Source organism: Heptranchias perlo, chromosome 34 (assembly GCF_035084215.1).
Source record: "Heptranchias perlo isolate sHepPer1 chromosome 34, sHepPer1.hap1, whole genome shotgun sequence".
Lineage (NCBI taxonomy): Eukaryota > Metazoa > Chordata > Chondrichthyes > Hexanchiformes > Hexanchidae > Heptranchias > Heptranchias perlo.
The window spans coordinates 5,947,432-5,960,136 of NC_090358.1; the positions used below are offsets into that span (position 1 = coordinate 5,947,432).

The following is a 12,705-nucleotide window of genomic DNA, read 5'->3' on the forward strand; positions in this document are numbered from 1 at the left end:
AGCATGTGTTGAAGTATAAGTTTGTCGCTTGCATGTCACTTGGACCTGTATGTCTAATTATTTTTAGCCTCACCTCCCCTACTGGGTATATCTCCTTTCCGTTCCAGCCCTGAAAGTATGATGGGGGATAGTTCTGTGGGTGACAGCAGCCCTCCAGCACCTCCCCCAAGTGTAATTGTTTTTCTTCTGAGGTTAGACAGTGAATACCAGCAGGCCATTTGATCGTGAAGGATTGACGTCACAGCTGAATCTAATTCTGTTAGCCGTCATTGTCCGCATGCACAATTTCTAGCACGGTTCAGTGGCCAGTTGTGAGAAACCTAGTTGGGTTTTTCCTTCTCCCTAGACAAAGCCACTGAGACTGGTCATAGCACCTCTACAAACACTGCAGTTGAGTTTGGTTGTTGATTTAGCACAGACCAGTGATCCAAACCCCAGGCCTTGGGCTGTGTGAACCTTTGTACAATATATCACTGAAGGAGATTTGTGGGGGGCATCCCCTAAGAAAGAACCTGTATGGTGTGCCATTTAGCAGAGGCAACTTACTTCAACTAACATAATTCTCTAGCACTCTTTTAAAAACTTGCATATGGGAGTCGGGTGTTGAACCATGAGAGATAGGGAGCACTACTTTTTTTTGGTTTGTTTTCGATTTTTAGTTTTTAATTTTCTCCAGTTTTTTCCTCCCTTCCTTCCCTGAGAGTGGTTTACTCCTTGGTGGGGTGTGATTCTACGGGTGCCAGGTTTTCTTCAGCACCCTTCCCAAGTGGAAGTTATTGATGTGCGAGTGTCACTAAACTATTTGCTGTTAGTAATTATCACAGCTGAGCCCAATCCTGTACTCGCCCAATGTTCAGAAATGCATTTACTGATCAAACTGATGGATAATGATCAGGAGCTGAACCCTGACTGATTTTTCTCTCCCGAAGTCAAAGAGTAATTGTAGTGCATCCTAGTTGAGATTGATTAACTCGGTGCAGATTGGGGATCGAATCTCAGACCCTTTTGGTCTGTATTCTGCTTTAACTAGCTGGCCCATTGGGGCATTCCCTGAGTGTTTTTAATCTTCTGCTCGTTGGGATCCTCCAGGAGTTGAAGTTGAAAATTGTTGGTTTTGTTTCTAAAAGCATACCAATTTGAAAAAGTCACTTTTGTTGAAACATTTTCCAAATTCACAAGCTGCCATTCCTTTTTGAAGTGTTTCTGCGTTAGAATATGCCAGAATTGTATTTGTTCTTCCGCATTTAACTGCTCTGCTGACTTTACAGTTGATGTCGCAGTAGAATCTGGCTGTAGCTATTTTGGCCAGTAGCCCAAACAGTCACTAATTGACTGATCAGCCTAAGTGATTTCTGTTTACAATACAGCTCAGCTATTTAAAGAGCTCAGAGTATTGCTGGTTTGGCGTTGAAAATGAGCAACACAAAAGTAGGACTAACATTAGGAGCATCACCATTCTGAGCAGTGCATTGATGGGAGAGACTGAGCATCTAATTACTGCTCAACTGTTTAAATGAGAAATCACTGCTGCTCAACAACAATGAAGGTTCTAGCACAAAACTGATCAGTACAGCCACTGGAAATCTACAATTAACATAAACCGGGTTTGATAAGTTTGATTTGAGTGCTATATCCATGTGATCACAAAGTAGATTCCTCCGTACTGTTGATTTTTTTTTTGAACTAGATATAAGGTAAAATAAGTTATGCAGAGATTCCAGCATCACAGTTTTAAGTAAGCTTATCCAAATTCTTGTTCCTATTTTACCCCTTTTTGTTCTGCATGAACTGATTCAGTAATTTGATTCCGAACAGTTCAGTAGTTTGTGCTTGCAGCAAACTCCCCAGGGCTGCTCAACTTGACTTGATACAATCTAAAAGGACAAAGCCTCTCCTCCTCCCCCTCCCCCTTCCATGCAGTTAATTGTTATAAAACCACCTTCTTTCAAAACTTGATGTTGCGATTCTGGATACAAGAAGTGATAGAAAGCTTGATGCGACCCTAGCTTGCTTCTCCTGCATGGTAGGCCTGTCAGAGAAGTAGCAGTTTCTGGGATCTTAAAATAAGTAGTGTCCTTTTTTCTGTGTTCAATTTTTCCTCGTGAAGGTACTGGCTCATGCTGGGCTACAGTTCCACAAATGCCTGGAGCCATCTGGTATCTCACCCAAGGGGGCTAATCTTGGCACCTGTGCCTCGACAGCGAGTGTACACAGGCTATTCATCTGTCAACTGCATCACAGCTGAGCTTGACCCTGTTCTCATCCAGTGTCCATACATGCAGTTTCCAGCAGGGGATAGTGAATGGCGGTTAGGAGTGAGAACCCTGATGTTTCATTTCTCTTCTCCTGCATCCTCCTTAATCGTTAATCCAAGCTCCGAAGCTAAGTGTAGTACACCCAACTGCTATCCTAGCTGAATTAGGAAGCTCAGTAGAGACATCATCAAACCATCGGCATTTTATTATGCATGGATCATTATGATACCAGGCAATACTTTTACCCACTCGACTATTAGGGAGCAATGGTATATTTAAGAGTTAATCAGAAGTTACACAGTACTAGGTCCCTTGCTTTTTGTAGTATTTATTAATTGTTTGGACTTGAATGTAGGGACCATGATCAAGAAGTTTGCAGATGATACAAAAATTGGCCGTGTGGTTGATAGTGAGGAGGAAAGCTGTAGACTGCAGGAAAGGGCAAATGGAATTCAATCCGGAGAAGTGTGAGGTGATGCATTTGGGGAGGGCAAACAAGACAAGGGAATACACAATAAATGGGAAGATACTAAGAGGGTTAGAGGAACAGAGGGACCATGGAATGCATATCCACAGATCCCTGAAGGTAGCAGGGCAGGTAGATAAGGAATACTTTCCTTTATTAGCCAAGGCATAGAATATAAGAGCAGGGAGGTTATGCCGGAACTGTATAAAACACTAGTTAGGTCACAGCTTGAGTACTGCATACAGTTCTGGTCACCACATTACAGGAAAGATGTGATTGCAGTAGAAAGGATACAGAGGAGATTTACGAGGATGTTGCCAGGGCTGGAGAATTTTAGCTATGAGAAGAGATTGGATAGGCTGAGGTTGTTTTCTTTAGAACAAAGGAGGCTGAGGGGAGATTTAATTGATGTATAAAATTATGACTGGACTAGATAGAGTGGATAGGGAGGACCTATTTCCCTTAGCAGAGGGGCCAGTGACCAGGGGGCATAGATTTAAAGTAATTGGTAGAAGAATTAGAGGGAAGCTGAGGAGAAATGTTTTCGCCCAGAGGGCAATGAGGGGTCTCGAACTCACTGCCTGGAAGGGTGATAGAGGCAGAAACCCTCAACTCGTTTAAAAAGTACTTGGATGTGCACTTGAAGAACTGTAACCTACGGACCAAGCGCTGGAAAGTGGGATTAATCTGGATAGCTCCTTTTTGGCTGGCACAGACTCAATGGGCTGAATGGCCTCCTTCTGTGCCGTAACTTTCTATGAAGTCTAAAATTTAGCTTGTATCATACAAATAAATCCCGTTAGACAAATTTCTGGCCTACACTGTATTTTGCCGCTGTTGTTTTCCCATGTTCATTCTCTCTCTTTGTGCGCTACTACTATTTGTATATTGCGTTAAGACCTATGTTGTTGGTGCCAGCTGGCCGCTGCTGATATGTGGCCAGCAGAAACCTGAAAGTAAACTTACCGACCTTGGCAAATACCAGTAAGTTTGCTTTAGGGTTCCAGGCGTCGGTATCACTGGCAGGAGTCTTAGCGCTGTATAAAATCAGCTTAAAGTACTCTGCCCAACATCGAATGAAACCTGCTCATTGAAAGTAGTCGCGAAGTCTCTGTCTCTGGCTGTAATTTCTAATCCTCCCACTTATTATAGTAAATGAAAGCTGAGTTAACCCATAATTTGTCTCCCATTTGTTGCTATAAATGGTGATTTTGTTTGATCCATCTTTTTGGAAAAACCTGCACTTTTGGAGGGATTCCAGAAGTGGGAGGTACTGTACTGCTGCTGCTGCCTTTGCTTTGCTGGAGATCCAGTGCCAAATCTGACTCTGCACAGTAAATGAGTGGGGGAGGGGAGTGGGTATCGGTGCTGCAGCAGCTATTCACTAGGAATCAAGTCCAGTTCATGAAATGTGCTTCTGCCCATAGGCAGATTTGGATAAAAAGTGAACTAGCTGATCTCTCCTCTCCCCTTCCCTGCCTCTGCCCTCCAACCCTTCCTTCTCCCTCCAGTGGGGGAGGAGAGGAATGATGTACAACTGTGATATGTTGGACAAAAATTCATCGTGCTCTTGGCAGCTAAGCCTGGAATGCTGGACGCTGCTGGGTGTGAAAGCAATGAGACAATGGCTTTCAAGCACACACTCGACTGTTCCTCATTAGGAGGCCTTTTATTTAAAGTGCTTTTATTTCCAGTCCTGTGTTTTTTTTTTCTTTAAAGTGTGGTTGACTTTGTACAGGGAAAGCTCTTTTTAATTACTAGAAAGAGAAATAGGGGTTGGGTGGGAAGGAGAAGGTTGAATCTTAATCCAAGTGCTGTTTATTGTAGTAAAGAAATATGCAGAGGTAAACTGAAATGTTCTGTTAGCAGGAGAATTGCCCGCCACTTAGGTTACTCGTAGTCAGAAGCTTCCCATTTCCTCTTGGCCCCACAGGGTTTATCCTGTGTAGGCAAATCATGTACAGTGGTTTTGTGGTGCCTTGATTTTAACAGGAAGGGACAACATAAGGAAATGTAGGCTAGATTCAGACATGAAGTAAATATTTATGTTCACATTTTCAAACTGTAGCACAACAAAACAGCGAAATCTCTGCTGTGCCTGTCAAACGGGCGAACCCCATTTACAGCTGTAGAATGTAAAATGGGTGTTTCTGATTGTAATACGATAAAGCCTGGTTCCTCTAAACTAGTGGGCACTATGCAATAGAGCACTAAACCAAGCCAGATCAGAAGATTCCACGTTTGATGCCTGGTCTCTGTTAGGTGATCTCAGCCAGGATGGCAGTGGGGGTGCTATAATTGGCCTCAGTGCCACAGGCTAAGGAAGAGGAAATAAACCAGCATTTATGCTTATAATTTACTGTGCAATAGCTCTGCGAGGAAGTGCATGTGTGTGGACGTCAGATGAGGACAGAATGGGGTTTGGCTGTGATTACTCCAGAGTTGCAAAGCCGGCCAACGTTCATTATCTCAACTTGCACATGAAGAATGGCACTTGAAAGAGGTTCGGAGGGTTTTCAGTACATATGGAACTGTACCCCAGGAAGAATCAGCAATTGTGGGGAGAGGGGAAGCTGTAGCATGTACAATGGCTGTTGTGTATTAAAATAAAACCCAACCAACTGTCTGAAGTAATTATAAAAAAAAATCATTTGTTTCTTCCACACGCAGTCAAAGAGAAGTTAACAGCTGATCCTGATAGTGAAATAGCCACGACCAGTTTGCGGGTGTCTCTGTTGTGTCCTGTGAGTACAGCCATATCTGAATTATTAATGATTAAATTGTCTAACTTCCTCTTGCACAGAATCACAGTGCTTATTAACTGTTTGGGGGCTGAAGCATTCTTTTTTTCAATCAGATTTATTGATAGCTGGCTCTGAAAAGATGTGAATTATAGATTTAATAACTCGTTACTGTTTATAGCACAGCATGAATTCTGATCTTGTGCTTGGTGTTGCAGTCGGAAGGGTTCACTGATGCAGAGGTACTGATTTACTGGTCTAGACTTTGAACTATTGTGCCTAAACGTATGCAAAATGTGAAATACAGAAAATTCAGATTTCAATTTGGTGTAAAGTGCTACATATTTCTCTTCTACTAATGATATGTTAGCTTAAACATTAAATCTTCAATGTGCCCATCATGCGAACATTTTTCCAAATGATTAGTTATGAAAATAGTTTTTTTTGGTAAACCATCCACATCTAACACTTGTATTGATGTAATTTAATTCATTTTCTAGTTTCTCTTCTTCCTGCTTCCTCCCCCCTGCCGGCCTTCCAATAATTTTGGACCCCCCCTTATACGACACCACCAGACATTGCATTCTGTAGCTTTTCGCAACATCTGCATCAGCAATTCTGCCCCAAGTCTTCCCAGAAATGAAAAAAAATTTAAATTGTTCAGATCAAACAAATTACTTTTTTTTCTGACGGTGAGTGTCAGCAGGCTATTTGATTGTGGGGGCATCACAGCTGTTTCTGTCCTCTCCCTCGACATCCGCTCTTGCACACTTTCCAGCAGGCGTCGCTGGATAGCGTTGGGAGCAGCAACCCATGGCTCAGATTTCATCTCCTTAGCCCAGGAGCAGTGAGGCTAATTGTAGCGGCCTGCCTGAGATTTGCTAACGCTGTACAGACGGTGGGAGCTTCTCGTCTGTATAGCTTAGCACTAGTGCTACATTGGGTGGTGCCTTTACCCATCAGGAAGCTCAGTGAAAATTTTCAAGAATTTGCGCAGGACACATCAGGAGTTTTTATCTAAAATGAAGTATTCAAACAGTGGCTGTCATAGCCCCCATTTGTGTGTAGTCTGCAGTTGGTGAGCTTGATCTTGTTTTGTGTGAACAACAGGTCTCCAAAGTGTTTACTCTATATAAATATTACATCCATTCTTAGGACAGTTTAAAATGACTGTGGAGCCCCACTCACTACACGTTCTATCCACCTACCTCGCCGTCTCGGATGTATCCACCTACTGATGTGGGTTAATTTTCGAGAAATACCCCCGATGGTGCCTGCATTGGGCTAATATACATCATGGAAAGTTTGGTACCATACATGGTTAGCTTTGAGTTTACGAAATGATCATCTTCCATATGCTAATAGAAAATGTGAATACATAGCAGATGAGTCAACAGCTGAAAGATAAGCTGACAATTTGGGTGGGGCCTTTCTTCAGATTATCATGCATTAGGGATTTACAAATGACAACCTTCTGTTACCTTTAGAAATAAAATGCCTTCTCGTGGTTTTTTGCTAATAACTTAAAAGGCCTTTTAATCTTCAGGCCAGCTGTTTCTTGCTCGCTCGTTGTCAAAGCACAAATAAAATAGTAAATATCTTCATTGCACCCCATGTTAGCGAAGTTGCAGTTCAGTATTTGTTTAAAGAAAGGTGATGAAAAATGTATTTGTATTGCAGATAATTTGACCAAGATCCCATGTCTTTTTGTTTCCAGCTGGGCAAAATGCGGTTGACGATCCCGTGTCGTGCTATAACCTGCTCTCATCTCCAGTGCTTTGATGCAACGCTTTACATTCAGATGAATGAGAAAAAACCTACGTGGGTTTGCCCAGTGTGTGATAAGAAGGGTCCTTATGAACATCTAATTATTGATGGGTGAGCAAATGATGTTGGAACTTCAAAGAAAATATTATGCTTTTCCTCTCTCACCTTTGCTTGAAAGGTGTTTTTGATTGTGAAGTGTGATTTTTTTTTTTTTGTTGTGATTTTTGCTCTGAATGCACCCTCAAGTGAAAAATGGTTTCATGTCTGCGTTGTACTGCTAAATTGAACGCAGTGGGGGAAAAAGAGACTTGTGGGCCAACGTGGAGAGAGGGGTAATCCTGTCATTTGCATTTAAAATAAAATTGTGTTAAATTTATTCCGAGAAATATTGTAAATATTTGTATTATTAAAACATCATTAAAATAGAAGTGACAGGTTCGGGTGCCCCCATCAGATATATGGTAATGTTTGAACATATTTCTATATTTTAGATCATTTCTTTGGAAGCAGAGTTTATCTTGTATATAGTGCCAGAAGTCAAGATCAGTGATGTTTTGTATAGTACGGTTTGCAACTTTGGTTTTCCCCAAATTTTCTACCTGGTGTGTTACCTGTACTTGGATTAAACTGGGTCTGTGCATATTTTCTCGTGGCTTTAAAATTAAAATCATTGCCTCTTTTGGTATTAAGAAAGACACAACTTGCCTTTACAAACCAGATTTGTGTCATTATATATGAACAGTGGCATTTCATATGGTGTAGTTAAGTGAGGCTGAAGTGCTGCTTGCTCGCCTAGTGGATAAATGCAATGCATGTATAGCACTGAGACATAAAGGCCAGGAGCTCTGATTCAATTCTTCTCCTGTGCTGAGTTAGTTGATCTTGACCAGTGTAGCGGCTGGGCTGCCGTCTGTTCCTGGGTCAGGAAGGGAGAAAGAAACATCCAGAATTACCACTTCAATCTGCTAAATAGTGACTTCTGCTGATGTTGTCTGTCTGAAAGTAAGTCTGTTGATGTTGGTTGAACATAGTCAGGCTTGGCTGTGATGCCATCCTTGATTCCCTTGAGCCTTTGCTGTGTACAGTCTCACATGAATAACGGCCATTGGTCAAGATACCCCAGCAAGAGTTGGCATCTCCAGGAGAGATGGGGAGCAAATTAACTCAAACTGAGGCTGAAAAATTGCACAGGGGGAGAGGAGTGGTGGAAGAGGAACAGCTTGAGCAATGTTTGTGTGTTTATCCCTCCCACTTCAGTTTGCTTTTTTAATCCCCTCCCTGCTTTCTCATAGTTTCTATTCATAGCCTATTGCAACTACACCTCCTCTGCCTCCACCTTTAACTATCTCATCTATATCCAAAGATCTATTGTTATACTGCTTCAGGCTCAATTTCCTCTGGTTAAAGTCCAGGTAACAAGTTTGTTTGCCAAGTGAGAAGTTATTTTGCAATAAATTTACTCATCACACTTGTCCTACAGGGGTGAAGAAAAGAATTAAGTTTTTAGGCGTTCTTTTTGATTTGGAACAGTTTCTCCTAAGCTGACCAGTGATTTTCATTTTAATCAGCAGCATGTTTGACGTGTCAGTGCTCTGCTTTCTCCAGTCACCTGGCTTTGGGGAATGTTACAACTGATATCTGCCTTTTGGCGCCTGTTAGTGAGTGGTACATAAAACTGTCAGACAATCCGGCGGTCAGTTTTGTTTTAAAAAAAGTTGATTTTCACTAATTTAAATTTGGGGAAGGGGGAAAGACTATTTTTAAGACTAAATATCAGTAGGGTATGCAGCCTAAAAAGCCAATAGAGTCAATGGTCACATTAAAAAAAAATCAGATATGTTCCAGATTAGTGGATTAGAAACTTGCTTGTTTAAACCAAGCTATTGGTATAATGGATCCCAAGTGTGTCTCTTTCCCCTGCCTCCCAAATCTCTTGGAGAAGGGGATAAAATAGTCCGCCAGCCAATTCAAATAAGCAAAGTGCTGTTTCTGACTGGGTAGTACAGAGTGACAAAGCCCCTGACCTCTTATAGTTGGGGGAATAGCACAGAAATGGGGATTTCTGAAGATGATAGTTACTAATGTCCCACTGTAGCAAGGTTATGATGTAGTGAAACATGCACATACAGTAGTTTTCTGATCCCTGGTGGGCGTTGATAAGAAAAGTGGAAAGGCCAGAGATACAGACTCACAGTAAGTCCCAGACATTCCTCTCCCACGTCTTCCTAGTTTTGTAGTGGGCATAGATAGTACCAGGACCAGATGTGCACTGAAGGGTACGCACTTAAAAAAAAAAATAGCCACCACCAGAAAGGGAGTGGAGGAGAGGGAGTGGACAGGCCTGGGACTGGTATGTTCTGATGAAAATCAGCTTTTTGCAAAAAAAAAACTTAGCGGTAATTGCAAATATATAACTTAAGCATTGGGTTTCCAGTCTGCTCACGTGGTCTGCATTAGCCAAATTAACTGCCTGCAGCAAAAAAGTACTTTAGATTCGGAGGGATCAGTAGAATATCAGTGCGTTGTTTTTCTGATTTGTGTTATATTTTGGATGGCCTCTGCCTGCTTTCAAACTGCTAAAATTATGTTTGCGCAGTATGAACATAATTTATTGCAACAAACCAAATCAGAATTCTTAAACTTGTATCCATAATTTGGTGGTTAATATACAGTACTGATTTCATTCAGCTAGGAAACATTTATATACGCAGAGGGTGGTAGAAGTTTGGAACCCACTTCCACAAAGGCGGTTGATGTGAGCTCAATTGTTAATTTTAATTCTGAGATTGATAGATTTTTGTTGGCCTCATATCCCTTAATACCTTTGGTTAAGGCGGGTATATGGAGTTAGGTCACAGATCAGCCATGATCTCATTGAATGGTGGAACAGGCTCGAGGGGCTAAATGGCCTACTCGCGTTCCTCTGTTCAGCTCTACATTTTGTCATTTTCTCAAATTAGTTTTTAAGCATTGCCTGTTAGGGATTGCCTTACAGTTAATTTTTTTTTCACAAGATAGATATGGATGAGGAAGGTCATTCCCATCTTGGCTCATTGTCACGTTTTGAGATTTTTGTCTAATTAGGCCTAGGAGGGATTTTGGGTTAATTTATAGTTAAATTTCAAGTTAAATTCAGCCCACGAGTGCGTAATTTGTATCTGAGAAGTGAATTAGATCTATTAGCTGTGAGCGAACAAAGTAACTAACAGAAGTGTGCTTTTTGTATACCATATCAGTTAGAGGCATTTGGGGTTCGTTAGCATATTTCAGAGAGTAATTTGATGTAATGTTATAATGGCCTCCATCTATTGAACACAGCAGGAATCCGAGGTGGCCAGAAAATGTGTTACCATTATTAAGATGGTAGTTTTGATTGTCAACTTGACGAGCCAATCCTCGGCACAGAGCTGAGGCAGGGTCAGAGGTGAGCTTTGTCTGTCCATGTCTCTGAAAAAGACAGCCTGCTCAACTTTGAATTTGAAACACAGATAGAGAACTGTTTTTTTTTCTAAAGTTGGAGCCAGTCAGTTCAGAGAATACTGACTTGTAAAGTGAAGGTAGGCCCTTTTGGGGCCTATATATATACGTTTGTATAACTTACAATTTTTGACAAAACAATTGGCAATAGATTAAATTTCACTGAAAACTGTATTCTATTCAATCATATATCTTGTGTAATGTAAACAATTTTACAACACCAAGTTATAGTCCAGCAATTTTATTTTAAATTCACAAGCTTTCGGAGACTTCCTCCTTCCTCAGGCAAATGTTTGTAAACCAGTTTTCTTGCTTTGCAATTAGACTTGTCTCACTAACGTGCTTATCAGTCCACCTTCCAGAAGACGGAAGAAGCATACGTGGGACATGTGTGAGATCACAGAACCCAGTGCAAACCACAAGAGGTTTAGAAACATAGGAACAGGAGTAAACCATTCTGCCCCTTGAGCCATTCAATTAGACCAAGGCTGATCTGTCCCTTAATTCCATTTACTCGTCTTTGTTCCATATCTCTTGATACCCTTCCATAACAAAAGTATATTGATCTCAGACTTGAAAATTTCAATTGACCCAGCATCCGCGGCCTTTTGGAGGAGCGAGTTCCATATTTTCACTACCTTTTGTGTGAAAAAATGCTCCCTGATTTCACTCCTAAATGGCTTAGCTCTAATCTTCTGGATTCCACCGCCAGAGGAAATAGTTTCTATGTATCTACCCTATCGAATCCATTAATCATTTTAAATCCCTTGATTAGATTACCCCATAACCTTCTAAACTCAAGGGAATGCAAGCCAAGTTTATGTAGCCTGTCCTTTTATAAATTAACCCTTTATGCCCTGGTATCATTCTGGTGAATCTGCACTATACGCCTTCCAAGGCCAATATTCTTACAGCCCTCAGCTCATGCTATCATATAATTGTGTATTGGGTGTCGAAGGTACTCTTCATATTATAGGGGACCCACGGCCTGCTTATGGGAGTGATCGGTGACGCTGAACTCGAGGGAATACCTAGCGTAGAACCGAAACACACTCTCATCCAGAAAGATAACATGTACCCAAATCACAGAATCCCACTATTCCTTAAATGATTCGAGGGTTTTTGCCTCCACAACCACACCTGGAAGTCCTATCTATGTGTTGATCAAACGTTGTGTAACATCAGTCCGGAAATCAGTCCTATATTTGCCTTGCACTAGCTTGAACTATTGGCAGCAAGTGCATGATACTCCCACTGCTGACGCTACGAAGGAGCAAACCCTTCGTTTCTGATGATTTTGGGCTGAGACTTTTCGTGGTTCCCAAGAACAATCGACTGAGGCCTGGAAAATTTGGTCCCCTTCCTATTGATGAAAAAGGGAGTGCAGCAATTGAAGGTCATGGGCAATGTTTGCTTCCAGTTTCAGCAGCAATAAACACCAGCTTTTATCCTACACTTCTGTTGTGTTCCTCTCTGTGGCAGCATGGAATGTCACTTCGAGGTGATTTTCTCCACACTGTTGGAAGTAAAGTGCCTTCAATGACAGACAAACTGGAAGCCGCTTGCCGCTGCCGTTTTGTTATGGCACACGGGCCGAGCCTTCAGCCGAACCCAGTGACTTTTCTGCCATAAAGATGGTCGTAGCGATTTCTGTTAGATGTAAATGAAAGGTTGGCAATAGATACCAGAAGGCTGAGTATCCATGGAACACCTGAATGACCTGAGGATCATCAATCTCAAAGAAATGGGAGGGGGAGGAGGTGTAGGGCATGCACCTGTGCCTGATAGTTAATCGAAAACACACCAAGCGGCACTGGTTCCATAACTTGTTTTTTTTTCTTGGTCAGCCAAGACAGAAATGCACGGAAACCCATTACCAAGTGTGAGACTCCAAACCAAATTACTGAGTGATCCACTTAAATGGAGATTCCATTTCCTGAATATGGAGTGAGCACACTCTTCCTGCAAGGACACACCCCACTTGCCCAAACACCAAGAA

At 41.7% G+C, this 12,705-nt stretch overlaps 1 protein-coding gene across 3 annotated transcripts in view; it reads left to right on the top strand.

Moving 5' to 3' along the window:
• pias1b (protein inhibitor of activated STAT, 1b) overlaps positions 1–12,705 on the top strand; it is a 133,061-nt gene that overhangs the window by 105,364 nt on the left and 14,992 nt on the right. For all 3 annotated transcript variants that reach the window (XM_067971352.1, XM_067971353.1, XM_067971354.1), the window contains 2 exons: positions 5,392–5,465; positions 7,180–7,340. In XM_067971352.1, the coding sequence (XP_067827453.1) occupies positions 5,392–5,465; positions 7,180–7,340 (235 nt within the window). The remainder of the gene's footprint in view (positions 1–5,391; positions 5,466–7,179; positions 7,341–12,705) is intronic.